Source organism: Rutilus rutilus (genome assembly GCF_951802725.1).
Source record: "Rutilus rutilus genome assembly, chromosome: 2".
In the NCBI taxonomy this organism is placed as follows: domain Eukaryota; kingdom Metazoa; phylum Chordata; class Actinopteri; order Cypriniformes; family Leuciscidae; genus Rutilus; species Rutilus rutilus.
This window is the reverse complement of record NC_140210.1, coordinates 53,862,938-53,880,853: the sequence shown is the minus strand read 5'-3', so window position 1 is coordinate 53,880,853 and position 17,916 is coordinate 53,862,938. Positions and strand designations below refer to the sequence as shown.

Genomic DNA, 17,916 nt, shown 5'->3' with positions numbered 1-17,916 from the left:
CAGACTCAACTTCTTTTTTGATCAGTTTGTCTACGACTTCAGGTTCTATAAGGGCGGATTGGAGATTTTTACATATGATGTTTTGGGAAAGCGGACATTCTAAGCCGGGCTTAAAACCATTTTTCAAACCTGACAGCAGATAATCAGTAAATTCGGCATCCGGGTGATGAGCTAGTTCGAAGTGCATGCGCAAAATATTTACAGGAGTCTCCCAATAATTTTTAGATTTTTTATTCACAGACTTGAAAACTGGACATACAATGCGAGCATGAGCGCCGCCACAGAAGCTGCAGATGTGCATAAACCTGCAGCGCGATCTTTGGCATTTGCCTGCATTGAAAAAATTACAAGGCTGCCTGCTTTCGTCAAAAGCAGAGTCCTGCCTTGTGCTGGTGGTTGCAGCACGCGGCACATAGCTGGTGGATCTAGCGTTGCTTTTTTCTGGGTAGGGGAGAGAGGAAGAATTAACCTTCGGGCACGACGTGGTCGTGTGTGTTACTGACCTGCAGACTGCGCAAGTGATGTTTTTACAGCCCAGAAACACCCTGCTGTGAAGATCCTGGTCGAGTGCGCCCCAGTATGTGCACTGGTTCCACTGTGCGACTCGCACGGCGCTTTTGGCTGAAAAAAGTCGGTGGTAAGTATAAAAATGCCCACCCCCATAGGACAGCGCGAGTTCGGCTATGATAGATTGGTAGTCATTCAGTTCGCGCCGCCTGTGGGGGAAAGCTGAACAGATTATTTCAGTGTAGCGGGAAAAAGCAATTGAAAACTCAGAAAACGAAAGAATGCGAGATGAGTGAGTGTTTGTGTTTTTCAGGGTGACCGAGAAATCCCCACAATCTATTTGATGGTCAGGTTCGGCTGAGGGGAGTAGAGAGAGAAGAGAGGAAAGATCTACATCCGCACCTGAAAGGATCTGTGCACGAATGTTTTGGGATACTGGTGGTGGTTCCATGGCGACTGCGTTGGACGGCACGGGCATCGGTGTTGCTGTGAACAGAGAATAAGGTGATTTTTGTAACATAGAGCTGGGAAGGGCGTGAGCCGGGTCTGCGAATGTCGGCGGCGGCCTCACGCTTGGATGACCTGTTGGGGCTTGAAAAGGAAAGTTAGTTACAGGATGCGAAGGATTGTGTGAATGAGCTGCAAACGGAGGCGGGCCAGTGCTTGATTGAGCTGCTGGAGCTGCAGGCCACTGAAAGTGGGCGGGGATGTAACCTGTTGGATGAGACTGTTGGAATGGATGTGCCTGTGCTGCTATCGGTGATAGCCCCGTGCTAATGTCTGCGGCGGGAGCTGGAGGCCACTGAAAAGGAAAAGAGTTAGAAACAGCTGGAGTAAAAAACTGAGTGGTTGTGGGGAGGCCGCTGGGCCCGGCTACTTGCTGCGCTGTGGCAGCAGAAACCATGGTGGAGGGCTGGGCCTCATCGAGAGGTGGGAATGCCATAGCGGAATCTGGTGCGCGGCCCAGGCTCGCTGAAGGCCTGTTGCTGCGTCTTGGTGGACGAAGCGATCCGGATCCTGTGCGGGGAGACGATAGTGGTGACTGGGCAGGCGATTTTTGGGCCCTACGGGCTTTGCTCTGCCTGTGGGTCGTCTTGGGAGTTGACTGTAAGGAAACGAACAGATCATACAGCTCCGCCTTGTTCATTTTCCGCGAAGCTTGTATGTCTGAATTCCCCAGCGCTTGTCTTAATCCGGCTACGGTCCATTTCCCGATAGGTGGGATCGTCGGAACGGCCGAGCGGTAGGAGGAAGCTGGAGAAGTAGATGGAAGTCTTGCCGGGGGCGGTGAAGACTGGCCACGGCGCCTTGGTGAGCGCAGGGCTGTTCGGGCCGGTGTGCGGCCGCGAGAAGAAGCCTGGCGCTCAGGTGCAACATCCGGCGTAGGAGGTATGGTCGTGGGACCGGTGGAATGCGCAGGTGCCTCCCTGGCAAAGTTTGCTTCTTCGTCAGAGGAAGAGCTTGGGCGTTGAGACATGGCTGCAGAGCTGAGAAGAAGCTACTAAACTGCTGCAAAAACTGTCAATGGAATGAGGTGAGACTGCTGAGTATTTATACCTCTCACCATTGATTGCTGAGTGCTTTCCACTTGTGTTAATTATCTGAACGTGCTCCTCCCGAACCTTGTTAATAAAACATCATGTCTCTTTAGCACAGAGATCAGCTCCAGATCTCCAGCACAGAAACTTCACATTACGAATGTGGGATTGTGGGTATTTGCAGCTGATGTTCACAGATCCTCCTGCAGAAGCTGATAGACTGATGCTCTTCACACAACAATCCTCTGTTTAAGATCCAGATAAAGTGCAGCAATGTTACAATCACCAGATATATTCATGGATTCTGTCAAATAATGCATAAATGACTGAAAGCAGCTCACCCTTCTTAATGTCCAGATTAAACTCAGAGAAGAAACTGTAATCTTCAGAAACTTTGACTATAATCTTATATTCTCCAGAGTCGTTCTCATTCAGATCTCTGATAAACAGAAGTAAGAGTCCTGCAGATCTGTCATCATGAACGGAGAATCGTCTGTCATGTTTCCATTCTGCTCTTCTGTTAGTGTTTATTACAGTAAAACACTGATCTGCTGCAGTTTTACAGACGTCTATCACAGGATTTGTGTTTTTCATCTCATATTTGTAGTTTATAATGACGTTTCCTCCTGAATATCCTCTCACTGTCCTGATTTGTTGACCTGAAAAACACAAACCCAGATAATTTGTCGTTTGTTCTCAATATAAACACATATCTGCTCACTTTGCTGCAACATTTATTAATGCAAGTCAAGATTGTGAGTGTAAATCTTACATCAAGAGACAAAAAGGTTGTTGAGGGTGTCTGTTTCACATGTGAACGTCGTGATGTTGTGGAGATCATCATGAGTTTGAAGGTCTCAGTTACTCACCTGTTAAAACCTTCAGATTCACTTCAGTGTATAAATCTATTCCAAATGTATCAACTGCACACTGGTACGTCCCAGAATCCTCTTCTCTCAGATCTCTGATGGTCACAGTGAAGACTTCTGATCTTCTGTCGTCATACAGAGAGAATCTTCCAGACTGAACCCATTTATATTTAATATAAGTCCTGATTATGTCTCTGCACACTGACCACTGTCTTTTACAAAAATACTTTGCATTTTCTGTATATCCTTCATCATATTTGCATTTGATCATGACTCCGCCTCCTGAATATCCTGTCACACTCATGGAGCTCACGACACCTACAACAAACCAGCATTAAAACACTTTAATTTACACAGAAATTACAGTTTTTCTCAATTGCTAAAACACTAAAACCCATTAGCTGTACAAAGTTCTCAGTTGCCTGAACTCATTTAGCTAATTGTGCAGTCTGTTGTCAATACCTTAAACCATGTCACATGGTAAAACACAATTTGAAGAGTTTGGTTCCAAAACGCGATAAACGCCATTTAAAAAAAAATTGAGTTCCCGCAAAAATCAGTATTGTATAGGGTCGGTATTGAAAAGTAAATTTTAAATTTTACGTAAAATGTGATAGCCGCCGTGTTATTCTGTCATGTTTTCTCCCTTTCTTTCCAAAACGCGACAAACGCCAGTCTACTTTCTGCAGAATGCGATAAATCCGCTCAACCAATCACAGCGCACCATTCCATGCATTGTAAACAGTAACTGCGGCGCTCTGAATACACCCGGCATCCTAGTTTTTCCTATCTACTTTGTACTTTTTGATCAACAATCAAACAACATTTGTTATAATTTTGACGGCATTGATGAACCTGTGGTGGTTTCTGCGGTAGGGAAGAAATGTAAGCCATCGAAATCTAATCATTTACGTGAGGAGATTAAGAAGACGAGGCACGCGGGAGAAGGAAAAATGCCGGCTGTTGCTTGTTCTCACACGACAACATCAAACTTCAGTCACGCTGACACGTTGACCCCAGGGGATCTTTTGAAAAACTTTCAATTGTTTTACTCCAAGTCAACGAAAACCGAGCAGGACCAAGCCATTTTACAGATGATCGCCGTCAAAAAAGTTCAGGAGGTATTTCCCAGCGATGGCTGATTGAATGTATTTTTAGTCCAGTGCCTGTAACAAGATATTGACGGAGTTCAGAGGCTGTCATATGTGGATCAACTTATTTTGTTGTGTATTTTCAACAGTTTCAATATGAAAAATAACTTTTATATTGATTCAATGGATTAATTGCATTTTGAAAAAAAAAGTGTCATGAATTTATTGCATTTTGGGGAAAGAATTATCAGTTTTTATAATAAATCTTTGAAAATCAAAATCTGGATTTGAATTTTTTTTGTTATTATAACCTAAAGATGCTATGTGAAAGTTTGAAACAGAAAATAGTGGTTTTCATCTTGCCACATTCTTGGTAAAGAAAACACATTTTTACTCAAATTAATCAAAATGGATTTATCGCGTTTTGGAACCAAACTCTTCATTTGCAGATCTCACTTAGACTTTTCAGCAAAACTCTAAACACATTCTCATTCTCAAAACACATTCTGCACTCTAATGCACATGTCATCCATACTGGTAAACACAAGTGGCAACAATCAAATACAAATAGAGAACACACGTCATTGATTGAACACAACCACTCAAAACTGATTTAACCTGTTTCAAAAGATGTGACACAACCAATATAAACCAGTTCAGAGAGAAAACAGGTTGTTGAAGGTGGGATGGTGAAAGTCTGAGAATGGATAGAAGAAACAATGTGAGAGGACGAGGACGAGTGCGTATGCGAGGTGGGTGATGAGGAGGAAGAGGAGGAGGGCAAGAAAGAAGAAGAGGAGGAGGAGGAGGAGGGCAAGAAAGAGGAATAGGGGGAGGAGGGCAAGAAAAGAGGAGGGACAATATGGCTTGTGATGTCGACGAAGTGCTCTGGCCTGGCCTGACCCAGCCCAAAGACAAGAAGAAGCACATTGATCACATGTTTACTCCTTTGATTTTTGTCCCTTTTAGTATTGTATACTGTAGTACAGTGTATACTGTATACTGAACAATGGGCTGTATACTGTACAATTAACAAATTGTATGGCCTTGAACATTGTGCTTTCCATTTGTTAACAGTACTGACTGCTCAATAGATTTTGGCTGGTTGCAGGTTCATATCAACAAAGAACACGAATTACAGTATCACAGAGACAAAGGACACGTTTGTGAGATGCAGGGTACAGTACTGTAAAAATAGGGGTACAAGGAGGAGGAAGAACAAAAAAAAATTGCAAAGAGCAAAGCAGAGTAATAATTTCTGATCAGTTTTGAGCTACTATGATAGAACATGTTTCCGTCCATCAAAAGACAATGATGGAAAAATATGAAATTTGTTTTGAGATTAAAAATGTACTCCTCCCTGAGAACTATATGTTTCGAACAATGTGTTTTCTATTTTTTGGTGTATTGTTTACTGACTGCTTGATAGTGTATGTCATTTTGATCACTTTGTCTATGATTTGAGAGCAGTGTTTGATTTTGAACACAGGTAAAACTGTTTTGAGGCGAAAGTTTCATTTTGCAAGAGGAGTCAGAGGTTTTGTAAATTGTGCTTGAAGATGAGGTTTTGTGTTTAATGTTTTCAGAAAACGGAGCAAGGTTTCAGAAATTGTGTTTTAGCAATTGAGAAAAACTGTAACTTTCTTTAACAGTCAATAGACCAACATGAACTGAAGTTAAAGACTCTCCTCATCAATTCTGTGCTGTTTTTCATGATTAACTCTGAGTTCAGATTCTTACCAGGAATCATCAGCAGAGTGAAAGTCCAGATGATCTTCATTCTTCTCTCTTATTAAATGATCTTCTCTGTTGTTAGTAGATTCAGTTCTTCTGAAGCTCTCGATGTGTGTTCAGAAGAGTTTTGAGTGTTTCTTTCCTGGTTACATGTTTAACATGAAGAGCTGAACGTGACAGAGACGCCCACTTCCCCTGAGAGAGAGAGAGAGAGAGACAGAGACAGAGAGAGAGAGAGAGAGAGAGAGAGAGAGAGAGAGACTGACAGACAGAGAGAGAGAGAGAAGAGAGAGAGAGAGAGAGAGAGAGAGACTGACAGACAGAGAGAGAGAGAGAAGAGAGAGAGAGAGAGAGAGAGACTGACAGAGAGAGAGAGAGAGCGAGAGAGAGAGATAATAATAAAGAGGAAAGATATCACTGAACAATTATTTAACCATAAAAAAGTATATTTCTTATGTTACTTTTCCATCTCTATTTTTTGTGTTTATTTAAAATGAGACAAATCTGATATTATTTTAATCTTATATCTGTTATGTGTTAGATTTTTAATAGATAAAATAGTAAACTGTATATTAAACTAACCATGTTTCTTTTTCAGGCATAACATGATAACACTTTGAAACACAATGTACTAAAACGTTCTGTCCTGTGTTTTTGAATGTTGTATGTTGTGTTGCCATACCCCTTGACTTTGGTTGTGTGAGTGTATAAATAACACATTTGGGAATTGAAACTAGACAGATGACTCAATTTTAACCTTATGATAAACATATTCTTTTGGTGTGGTAGGATGTCAAGAAATATTTAACTATTCCAAATAAGTTATCTTTTAAGTCTCCTATCGCACTCAATCCTGATCTTTCCCCAAAGCGTACAGAATATTGGTCTTCTGACCTGGAGGATGAGAGGACTGTCAGAGTTCTATTTGATAATGGTCAAATGAGGTCATCCAGTCATTAAAGCATGAATTTAACCTGCCCAGTAAAGATTTTTATAAATGTCTTCAATTACGGCACTTTTTGGAGTCACACTCAAAAGAAGGTAATATACGATTTGATCTTACTGAAGTGGAAAAACAGCTTCTCTCTTCAATTACTCTTAAGAAGAAGATCTCTGAGTTATATTCTTTGCTGTCTAATGTTGGTCCTTCAACTTTTGTTTCTTTGAGAATGATATGGGAAAATGACTTAGGATCAGATTTTAGTGATGAGGAGTGGTTATCTGTTTGTACATGTGTTTTCCCCAAAGGTGTCTCAATTTCGGCCCAGGAACAAAATTATAAATTCATTCACAGGACCTATCTATCTCCAGTTCGTCTTCATAAAATATTCCCCAATTCTTCTCAATTATGTTTCAAATGTAGGTCGAACATTGGCACAGTGACGCATGTGTTTTGGGATTGTGATAAAATCAAAGGTTACTGGAGTTGAAAAGATTATTGGAAAGACCTTTGCATTGTCTCCAAATGTTTACCTTCTGAACTGTAAAGCTGGTCTGTGCCTGGACTGTGACAAAGAAAGGGTGTTGAACTTCTGTATATATTTAGCAAAAAAATGTATATTATTACTATGGTCAACTCCTCAAATACCCTCAGTTAATATGTGGATGAGTCAGGTCGCTACTCTTTTACCTCTGGAAAAACGAACTCACGATCTGATGTTTTCTGGCGCACCTCGTCTTCTCTGTGGAACTTTCTGGAAGATGCTTAGAGACTGATATATCCTTTTAATTACTTGTCTATAAAATGTCCCTGTTATTTATTTACTTTTGATATGCCCTGTTGTATTTTTATTTTTATTATAATTATTTAGTTTTTGCATTTTATATGCTTATGTATGAACTAGGGCTGTCACGATGTTAGATTTTTCACACCACGGTTATTGTGGCCAAAAGAATTCACGATATCGATATATCGCGATATCTATAGAATCTATGGGGGGGTACTCAATCTATGGCAAATTTTTGTGAAGGAAGACAAGCATGTGAAGTTTATCTGGTTTCAAACTGAAGCCAAACACTGTCTGAAGGTTTCCTGAAGAACTGAAAAGCTCTTAAACCTGTTGTTGCACTGGCGCCAATAAAGTCATGCAGATAGCAGATTTGAATAAAAAAAATCAAGTGCAAATACAAATACAAAAATAAGATGAGTAAAGAAAACGGGGTTCTTAATTTTAATAATCACCCTTTATTAAATATATGAACACAGAAACCCCCTGTTAACAGTTAATGTCACGTTTTCCATTCCATGATGACTAGTAAAATAATAGCCGCGTCACGTCTATGACAACTCGAGGTATTGCACACCGGACACGCACTTTCTCAGTTTATGGCCAGCAATATCATTATGTTTAAGGACATTATGGAATTGAGATAATGTCTGTACTATGTTATGATTATACTGTAACTGTACAATTAAAAACAATAGTTGCTGAGTCTGTGATCTGAACACTTTTTTCTGCGCTCTGTGTCGCGGCAGGATTTTGAACAAGGTCCTGAGCCGTTGCTGGGCGCCGCGGACAGACGCCGAATAGAACCGCGCTGTGCTTCTCGTCCGGTGTGTGTACACTCATACAGAATGTGTTCGAATTTTAAAGACGTGGCGCTGCGCTTCTCGTCCGATGTGCAACCACCTCTAAGGTGCTGTTTTCTTTGAAGCCGAAGAACTCTGTTGTTAATACTGGCGAGCTCAGCTTACTTTTTTCGGGTGTGGACAGAGTGTTTCACTCTAGCTGCGCGGGCGCGGACGAGCGCTGCGTCTAGAAAACGCCAATATCGCCAATACCGGTATATTGTATTGCTCTAAATTAACACGATGTCGATATTTCATGCTTTGAATATCACGATTATCGTCAATACCGGTATATTGCGACACCCCTAGTATGAACATATATATCCAAAGATTGTAAGATGATATAGCTTATATCTCTTCTTCAGGCTGAGGCTGTATGGTAGTATTATTAACCAGTTACGCCACTAGACCCAGCGTGACGCCGCGAAACTGGTGCTCTCCACCCGTCAGAAGCGACTCTGAGACATGCGACATGCCGACTCTTCGGCGAACACCTCCAATACATGGTTTTAAATGTCCAAATTAAATAACGAAAGAGAATATAAAGACTTTCAAACAGCTCTCTGTGAACACACTCACACACCCAAAATACTCCCAGCATGCACAGAGAGAGAGAGAGAGAGAGAGAGAGACTTCAAAACTAGATGTGAATGTACTCCTTAAACAATAACAAAAACACTCGTTAAACAAAAACTACACCATAGTGGCGGATATCCATCATCAACTCGATGAAGGTGGAATGGGCGGAGTGGGATGCATTGATGGAGCCGGAGGAATAAAGACCCCCAGCGGAGCAATAGGCGGTGCAGTCCAGGACAGAGCCGGAGAGATGCAAGACCAAGGCGGAGTCAGAGGGCTGGAAGACCAGGGGGACGCCGCTGGACCGGAGGGACAAGGTACAAGGACAAGGCAGAGTTTTAAAGATGAGGGACCCCATGTGAAGCTGGAGAGATGGAGGTGACGGTGCCAAGAAACTGGACAAAACCAATAAAAGTGGTGGAGCTAAGGAATTGGGGGAACTAGTGAAGGAAGAGAGCCTGAGAACCGGATGGGTCCAGCAAAGCAGGAAACTTAATGCCAAAGCCAAGGTTCAAACATTCAAAATGAGCTGATTTATATCCTCTGCTGTGGCTCATCAAGCACTGAGATGATTGACAGCAGCGTATTCACTGTAATCCTGATTATTCCTGATACTGACACTGTCAGGACAGTCAGATTCCTTGTGGAAATTCACCACTGCGTAATTCAGATCCTCAGCAGATGTGATGCAGCGCTGAGAGTCACCAGTGCCTTTCTCAACTGTAGCGGAAACACAGTGAGAAGAAACAGAGGGGCTTGTGGGTAATTGGGCAGTGGCATAAACAGTATTGAAAGAATCAGAGGGGTTTGTGGGTAATTGTTTGTGAGTGTCTTTAATCTCCTCATAATCGCAACCAGTGTGAGAAACCTGAGGTAAATAAATATTATCAGGTTTGAAGGCATTAGAATTCATTGTGATTATGAATGAAGAATAAACATCTTATTTTATACAGTAACTGGACTCACCACTTCATGTTTTCCTGGTCCAGTCTGAGACGACGAATCCCCACCTGCCAAAAACAATTCCTGAATTCAATAGTCTGCATTTCAACACTGATATCTTGTGTAAATGTTTTCATACATCATCAAATATCTGTATTTTGCTCACATCTTGTTGTAGCCAATAGGTGGTGACAGAATCAAAGTGGGAAATGATCACCAAATCTGTGTTTTAAACTCAGTGTCTAAAAATAAATAAACCAATCAGAGCATCATCTCACATTCCCTTTAAGAGCAGGTGCGCTTGTTCCATGACAGATTGCTATTATTACGGCGGATTTGCCAGGCACACGCCAGGAGCGGTTCACAGCCAAGGAGACCGACGTTCTCGTCAGGGCCGTTAAACACAGAGAAGTTACATTGGGCAGTCCCTCCAGAAAAACGCAGAGTTTTTTTGTGATTGTTGCAGGCAAAAATCCTTGATTATGCGGCACGTTTTCTTAAAAAATGCGATGGAATATGCGGGATATTTATGCAATTTTATGCGATGAAATTGCGGGAACTTGCAAAAACTGCGGTTTGATGAAAGAGAAAAAAAAGTGATTCCCCAACACCCTATTCATAGGCTACTACTTTAATGTAAAGAGTCATTTCTTATTACTTCCTATGATACTACATCACATAAAGTGCTGGGAATATTTAAGTTCTCATCTTGTTTTATTTCAGACCTTAATAAACACATGGCTCAAACCTACAAAACACTACAGCAGTTTTACCCGCGCGTTTTGGTTTATATTAATATTTAAATATATTTAAAAAGACCTATATTTTTGTGAATTGGTGAATATTCAGGTGAATATTGTTTCGTGGCCACGAATTAATAATACCTCAGCAGGTTATAATTTGTTCCCTCGTTTTACTATATTGTGGCCATGTAATTCGTTAAATCAAAATGAGGGAGGGAATTAGTTCAACGTGTCCACGATTTATTAAAACGAGGGAACAAATAAGTCGTCGTAACAACTAATTATTTAGATCAGTGGACACAGGGCGCATAAAAGAACAAGCAGAGAGAGAGAGCGTGCCCCGCGCGCGCACTCTCTCGTCGCCTTCAAACAATATGCTGTATTGCTCTCTCTCCCTCGCGCATATCAACATCAATTGACACAATAGTAAAAGGTCGGAAGACCGATTGTGTTTTATAGATTTAGTAGTTTGTTCATATAAAGTGTTTGATTAGCAAGTACATGTTCAGGAAATGCATAATACAAATTGTATGGGTTAACAGCTTTTCAATGATGTCGTGCAATTACGTCACTTCATAACGTTCCCATGGCAACAGGGGAAATGGCTGCTTGTGTGAAGTAAACTTTCTGCTAAGATAAATGTGACTTTTTGCAACGAAAATGCGGGGATTATGAAATCATGCAAGCCCGCATATTTTGCGCGCAGAAATCTGCAATTTATGCGGTGAAAGTGCGGCATATTTGAAAAAATGCGTGCCCCGCATAAATATGTGGACTTTGGCTGATTATGCATTGAATCATGCGATCGCATAATCGCGTTTTTCTGGAGGGACTGATTGGGGATGGAGAAACACACCCAAATAAGCTTCGGTTAAACAGGCGTATGATAATGTGGGTAAATGTGTAAGCTAGATTTATGCCTATTTTTTCACATCTTCATGGACACGACAATGATTTCCCTTGTGTGTTAATATTTGTCCTTGTAATTATATATGGTTTGCAAAAAATACAAAAACTTCTGCTTCTGTGTAGATGAGAGAAGCAAAGTGTATGTGCGTTGTGCACACACTACATTATGGCCAAGCATGTGTCCTTAAAATAGCATATGAATAACATGCGCAATGCGCCACTGACTTTAGACTAGGTTTTTCCTGGTCTGTGGCGGAATTGTTTTCTAAACCTGCAAAATAGCACCAGGGAACGTTTGCGCTGGAACACGCCTCCTCTTTGCGCTGAACCGCCCCGGGAGCGCAAGTTCATTTCCTAGTTTACCGACGTTCATCTGTGGAGGGAAAAGTCCGCTGTGCATCGGGTGCAAAATAGGAATGAGACATGCATCAATGTACAGAATAAATTGCGCTGGGTGCAAGATAGGACCCACTGAATCTGAATGAGTTTTACCTTGAGACTGATACTTCTTACAGAGAAATAGGAATAAGAGTCCAGCGAAGATCAGAACCAGAAGAACCAGAACCAGAGGAATGATCAGAGAAGAGCCTGAAAACACAGGAGAAATAATCTGATCATCTGAGCTAAATATCAGATCATGGGCGTAGCTCGACGTTTGGAGTAGGATTAGCCAGACCGTGATACTGGATTCACAGGTTTAACATTGTACATTCACACGACCCTTTTAAATAACAGTCATGTCTGGCACTTGCTCAGTTGCATGTGTAGCTGAATGTACCAGCTAGTTGGTCCTAAATACATTTTTTGGACCCTATAGGCTGTAACACAACATTCTTCATTCAGTTAAAACACGTTTTCCACCAAAGTTTGATCTGGCACCACAAAGAGGAATTGACCCAGCAAAATCGACGCTAAACCTGCACCATGATGGTTTAAAGAGACACACAACGTCACACACTGTGAAATCCCAAAAAACATTCCACAATATTTTGCTATTGAGGATGGAAGTGCGGTATCCTACCAAGTCAAGAGTTATAAGTTATAATGTCTTTCAACCAGCGAATTCACTGGAAGTCTAATATGTAAACAAGAATGATTGGGTTATTATTATGGTTGTTGTTTTTAATAATTAACGATTTAAAAATTGTATTTAAATTAATAAAATATTACAATTAAATGTATTATTTAATTTAGAGGTGAAATATCATGTATTTTTATGTTTAGTTATATATTTCAGCCACTAGGGGGCGTCAGGCCTCCTCACAAGCTTCACCCATTGATCACATGTTTGTATATCAGCACAAGATCACCGGCTGATGTGGACACACCTGTGAATGGTGAAGTTTCGACTGATGAGGAAGAAGAAGATGATGATGATGATGATGATGATGATGGAGAGGATGTTGTTGATGAGGATGATGAAGATGATGATGATGGAGAGGATGTTGTTGATAAGGGTGATGAAGATGAGGATGATGTTGTTGTTGATGATAATGGTGATGATGTTTGAGGAACTTCTGTATATAAAACAATAAAACAAATTAATTTCTAAAAGGATGTTTTTTTCACACACAGAACTTGACATCTCTTTTCTCATGATTTCTTACTGATGTCTATCACACATTCATTACCCAGAATTCATGTTTGCTGACACACAGGCACAGAATCGTGAGCTGTTTGTTTGAGTTTCCAGAACTGAAGCCTGTGGTTTCACACTGAATAATACAGTATATCAGAGTGACTGATGAGCACTGTTAAACTGCATTAACTATCGTAAAAGTGTTGTAAAAGGACTCATGAGTTTGAGTTTCTCATTGTTCAGAACAGAATCATTGTTTTACACAAAGCTGCACTTTTACCTTCATAAACTACAATTTATTTATACTTCCTCTTTTTAACTGTTTGTGGTTTTGCTTCGTTAAACATAAAGAACATCCAAATTAAAAATAACCCTGTGGTTAAACCTGCTTAAACAGAATCAGCTGCAAACATGACACATGACACACAGTGATCTGCATCTGTACCTGTAATGCTGATCAGGACTCGTGTGATGAAGATCTTGTGTCCTTGATCAGACTGAACTCCACACCAGTATTCTGAATCTTCTTCAGTCACATGACTGATGCTTCCCGTCAGGAGCTGCTGTTCTCTGTCATCATACAGCCGGATCTTTCCCTCATCCCTCCATCTTCTGCTCTCCTTCACAGACGTCTCTTTAGCACAGAGATCAGCTCCAGATCTCCAGCACAGAAACTTCACATCATGAATGTGGGATTGTGGGTATTTGCAGCTGATGTTCACAGATCCTCCTGCAGAAGCTGATAGACTGATGCTCTTCACACAACAATCCTCTGTTTAAGATCCAGATAAAGTGCAACAATGTTACAATCACCAGATATATTCATGGATTCTGTCAAATAATGCATAAATGACTGAAAGCAGCTCACCCTTCTTAATGTCCAGATTAAACTCAGAGAAGAAACTGTAATCTTCAGAAACTTTGACTATAATCTTATATTCTCCAGAGTCGTTCTCATTCAGATCTCTGATAAACAGAAGTAAGAGTCCTGCAGATCTGTCATCATGAACGGAGAATCGTCTGTCATGTTTCCATTCTGCTCTTCTGTTAGTGTTTATTACAGTAAAACACTGATCTGCAGTTTTACAGACGTCTATCACAGGATTCTCTTCTTGAATCTCATATTTGTAGTTTATAATGACGTTTCCTCCTGAATATCCTCTCACTGTCCTGATTTGTTGATCTGAAAAACACAAACCCAGATAATTTGTTTTGTTCTCAATATTAACACATTTTTTCACTTTGCTGCAACATTTATCAATGCAATTAAATTAAATCTTACTTCGGGAGACAACAAGGTTGTTGATGAGTTTCACATGTGTTATTACGGCAGTAATTAGTCAGTGTTGAGTATCGTGATGTTGAGGAGATCATCATGAGTTTGAGGGTCTCAGTTACTCACCTGTTAAAACCTCCAGATTCACTTCAGTGTATAAATCTATTCCATATTTATCAACTCCACAGTAGTACGTGTCAAAATCCTCTTCACTCAGATCTCTGATGGTCACAGTGAAGACTTCTGAACTTGTGTCGTCATACAGAGAGAATCTTCCAGACTGAACCCATTCATCTTTAATATCAGTCCTGATGAGATCTATGCACTCTGACCATTCACCTTTACAAAAATACTTTATATAATCTGAATATCCTTCATCATATTTGCATTTGATCGTGACTCCGCCTCCAGAATATCCTGTCACACTAATAAAGCTCACGACACCTACAACAAACCAGCATTAAAACACTTTAATTTACACAGAAATGAACTTTCCTCAACAGTCAGTAGAACAACATGAACTGAAGTTAAAGACTCTCCTCATCAATTCTGTGCTGTTTTTCATGATTTACTCTGAGTTCAGATTCTTACCAGGAATCATCAGCAGAGTGAAAGTCCAGATGATCTTCATTCTTCTCTCTTATTAAATGTTCTTCTCTGTTGTTAGTAGATTCAGTTCTTCTGAAGCTCTCGATGTGTGTTCAGAAGAGTTTTGAGTGTTTCTTTCCTGTTTACATGTTTAACATGAAGAGCTGAATGTGACAGAGACGCCCACTTCCCCTGAGAGAGAGAGAGAGAGAGAGACACTGACAGACACAGAGAGAGAGAAACAGACAGAGAGATAATAATAAAGAGGGAAGATATCACTGAACAATGATTTAATTATTTATGGTGTTTTAAAAATTGTTTTTTTATATATTTTTTGTGTTAAAATTAGACAAATCTGATATTATTTTAATCTTATATCTGTTATTGAACAGTTGATATGGTTCTTTAATGCTTCACACTGCAGAAGGCACTCACAGGGTTTAAATCCTAGTTGTGCAGGCGGGGCATGTTGTCACACTGCGTTAAAATGAGCCCCTATTAGAACTATGATATTCTATTCTATTCTATTCTATTCTATTCTATACTTTTATGAATTCTATTGATAAACCACAAGAAAAAGGTGAATAATGACTGAGAGTCAATGTTCAGAAATTATTAATTATTATTATGTTTTGAACTATGTTGTATAGCTGTGTTTTCTAGTGTGTTCGTTGTCAAATTCAAAAAATAGTTTATTTTTAATTATTAAAAAATGCCATATTTTATATGAAAAAGTTAATGATTGTATTTTAGTAGAAAATATTTTTGTTTGTCTTGGATAATTTTTTGATTAGGTGGTGTGACAACATGCCCCTCACATGTTACAATGTACCCCACCATTCATTCGGTGTAAATCAAGAAAAAAAAGTATACACTGAATTAATGAAACAAAACCACATAATAGGCTCTATACGCAACTTACTTCCGCATTCTGCGAAAAAGGTGTCACCACATCCGGTTCAGGTCCGCTGCTACGGTTGGATATGGCACTGTTTTACTCTAGATGCAGGTTGACATCTAAAACTCCTGTCACCAAAATGGACAAGGGGTTTAAGCTATACGCCTCCTCATACATATTTGACTATGAAGCTTTGTATTCCCGAACAGGAACATGTCACTATGGTAGCTAAACTAACGATAACATTAACCTACTAATCTGAGCTGATAGAAAAAAATGGTGTAACCCCTTTAAATGTAGGAAGTAAACAAACTCTTAATTAAAAAAAAAAAAAAGTGTAGTGACTGCTGTTCTCCACTCGAGGGCTTCTCGAAAAAAGCGAGAAAAAGAGCAGAGAAAAAAGGACGATTCAGAGTGTAATTATTATAAAAGAGAGTAATAGAGTGTGAAGACAAAGTTTTTAAGTTATTTTCAAGTGAAATCCGGGGGAAGAAACATCTTTTCATACTTTTATTTCGAAGAACTCCGGTGAGTGTTTTGTTACTCTGTTGTTACTCTGTAATCAGTCATATGTGTTCAATTAATGATTTACGATAAGAAATATGATTGATAACTAACTGATGATGAGTGAATATTGAAATATGCATGTTGTGACGAAGAGATAAAGGATAGTTTTGTTATTAAACCAATTGGAGTTGAATCCAATGTGATGTTAAAATCAACTGCGTCACATACTAATTAATGTGCATTGGTTTGTGTAAACCGAGCCATTTGACGATAGTTTGATGTTAATTAACTCTGGGGATATATTGTTGTAAAATAATCAGAGTAAGTGAATATGAATATGTATATATGGCATTTAGTAGTTTCATTTAGTTTTGGGTCATATAACAATAATATGTCAGACATTGCTCCGTTTAATGTTGATTTAAGTGGGTATATTCTCCCAGGATTTTCTTTGTAAACCAAGTTAATGAGTTAATATCAGTCCTAATTGTCCTTTACAAAAATACTTTTGGTAACACTTTAAAATACGGATCCTTCGTTAATGAATAACTACACAGGAACAAATGAGTAACACAATATTAACAATCTAGTAACTACAGTTAACTAACAAGTAACTCTGATTAACGAATTAGTAAGTAATAGCACACAGATTTAAGTGGTAGTTCACTATTAACTAATCAATAACTACTATTTTTTAATACTTCCCAGAGAACTACTGAATTTTTTACAGATTTAAGTGGTAGTTCACTAATAACTAATCAATAACTACAATTTTTTAATACTTCCCAGAGAAATAATGAAAAAAATTCACAATTCATGCAAAACTTAATAACTAATGCAGGAAAAATTACTAGCACTAGATTAACATTACTGCTAGATACTGTACACTAATTATCAATATGTAGTAGCGTAGCAGACTTATGATTTGGGAAAGCTGTCAATAATTAGCCTATGCACTGCTGTCTTTTAGAGAACTATTCATAAACTAAATAATTTTTAAGAATTGTTTTTATAAATGCACTTGTCTGGAACACTTACCCTGTGGCCGATTTTCCGGCATTCCTCTGGACTGGCTTTGAATAACTAGACTCATCATGGTGAGTACTGGAGCATACTGAGTCATCAGCCATCCAAATACCAGTTATTTTATTATTTAACCTACCTCTCAAAATTGTTTTTATGTATGTCTCTTTGTTCATATGTATATATATATATATATATATATATATATATATAAATATGTGTGTGTATATATATCCTGTGAATGATTAGATGATTCTACCCTTTCGGGTTGGCTCTTCATTAGTAACTACAGCATGGAATCATGATAACTAGTAATGACTCAAGTGTTAATGCATACTTTTATAGGACTTACAAATTATTTGGATCCGTATTCTAAAGTGAAGATCATGTTAACTAACTAGTAATGACTCAAGTGTTACTACATACCTCTATAGGAACTACTAATTATTTGGATCCGTATTCTAAAGTGAAGATCATGTTAACTAACTAGTAATGACTCAAGTGTTACTACATACCCCTATAGGAACTACTAATTATTTGGATCCGTATTCTAAAGTGAAGATC

At 39.3% G+C, this 17,916-nt stretch overlaps 1 protein-coding gene across 5 annotated transcripts in view; it reads right to left on the bottom strand.

The window, feature by feature from the left end:
- Positions 1-1,996: 1,996 nt before the first annotated feature.
- The window catches only part of LOC311286028 (polymeric immunoglobulin receptor-like), a 59,019-nt gene continuing 43,099 nt past the window's right edge, over positions 1,997-17,916 (bottom strand). The window contains exons 2-12 of one of the 5 annotated variants that reach the window (XM_084402032.1): positions 14,928-15,116; positions 14,463-14,780; positions 13,929-14,243; positions 13,506-13,832; positions 12,810-12,995; positions 11,974-12,069; positions 9,854-9,897; positions 5,746-9,755; positions 2,915-3,232; positions 2,387-2,704; positions 1,997-2,290 (exon numbers count right to left, since the gene is read on the bottom strand). In XM_084402032.1, the coding sequence (XP_084258158.1) occupies positions 9,444-9,755; positions 9,854-9,897; positions 11,974-12,069; positions 12,810-12,995; positions 13,506-13,832; positions 13,929-14,243; positions 14,463-14,780; positions 14,928-14,967 (1,638 nt within the window). In that variant the 5' untranslated portion in view covers positions 14,968-15,116 and the 3' untranslated portion in view covers positions 1,997-2,290; positions 2,387-2,704; positions 2,915-3,232; positions 5,746-9,443. Of the gene's footprint in view, positions 2,291-2,386; positions 2,705-2,914; positions 3,233-5,216; positions 9,756-9,853; positions 9,898-11,973; positions 12,070-12,809; positions 12,999-13,505; positions 13,833-13,928; positions 14,244-14,462; positions 14,781-14,927; positions 15,117-17,916 lie in introns of those variants that run through there. The other 4 variants (XM_084402033.1, XM_084402029.1, XM_084402030.1 and 1 more) reach the window with 4 other exon arrangements.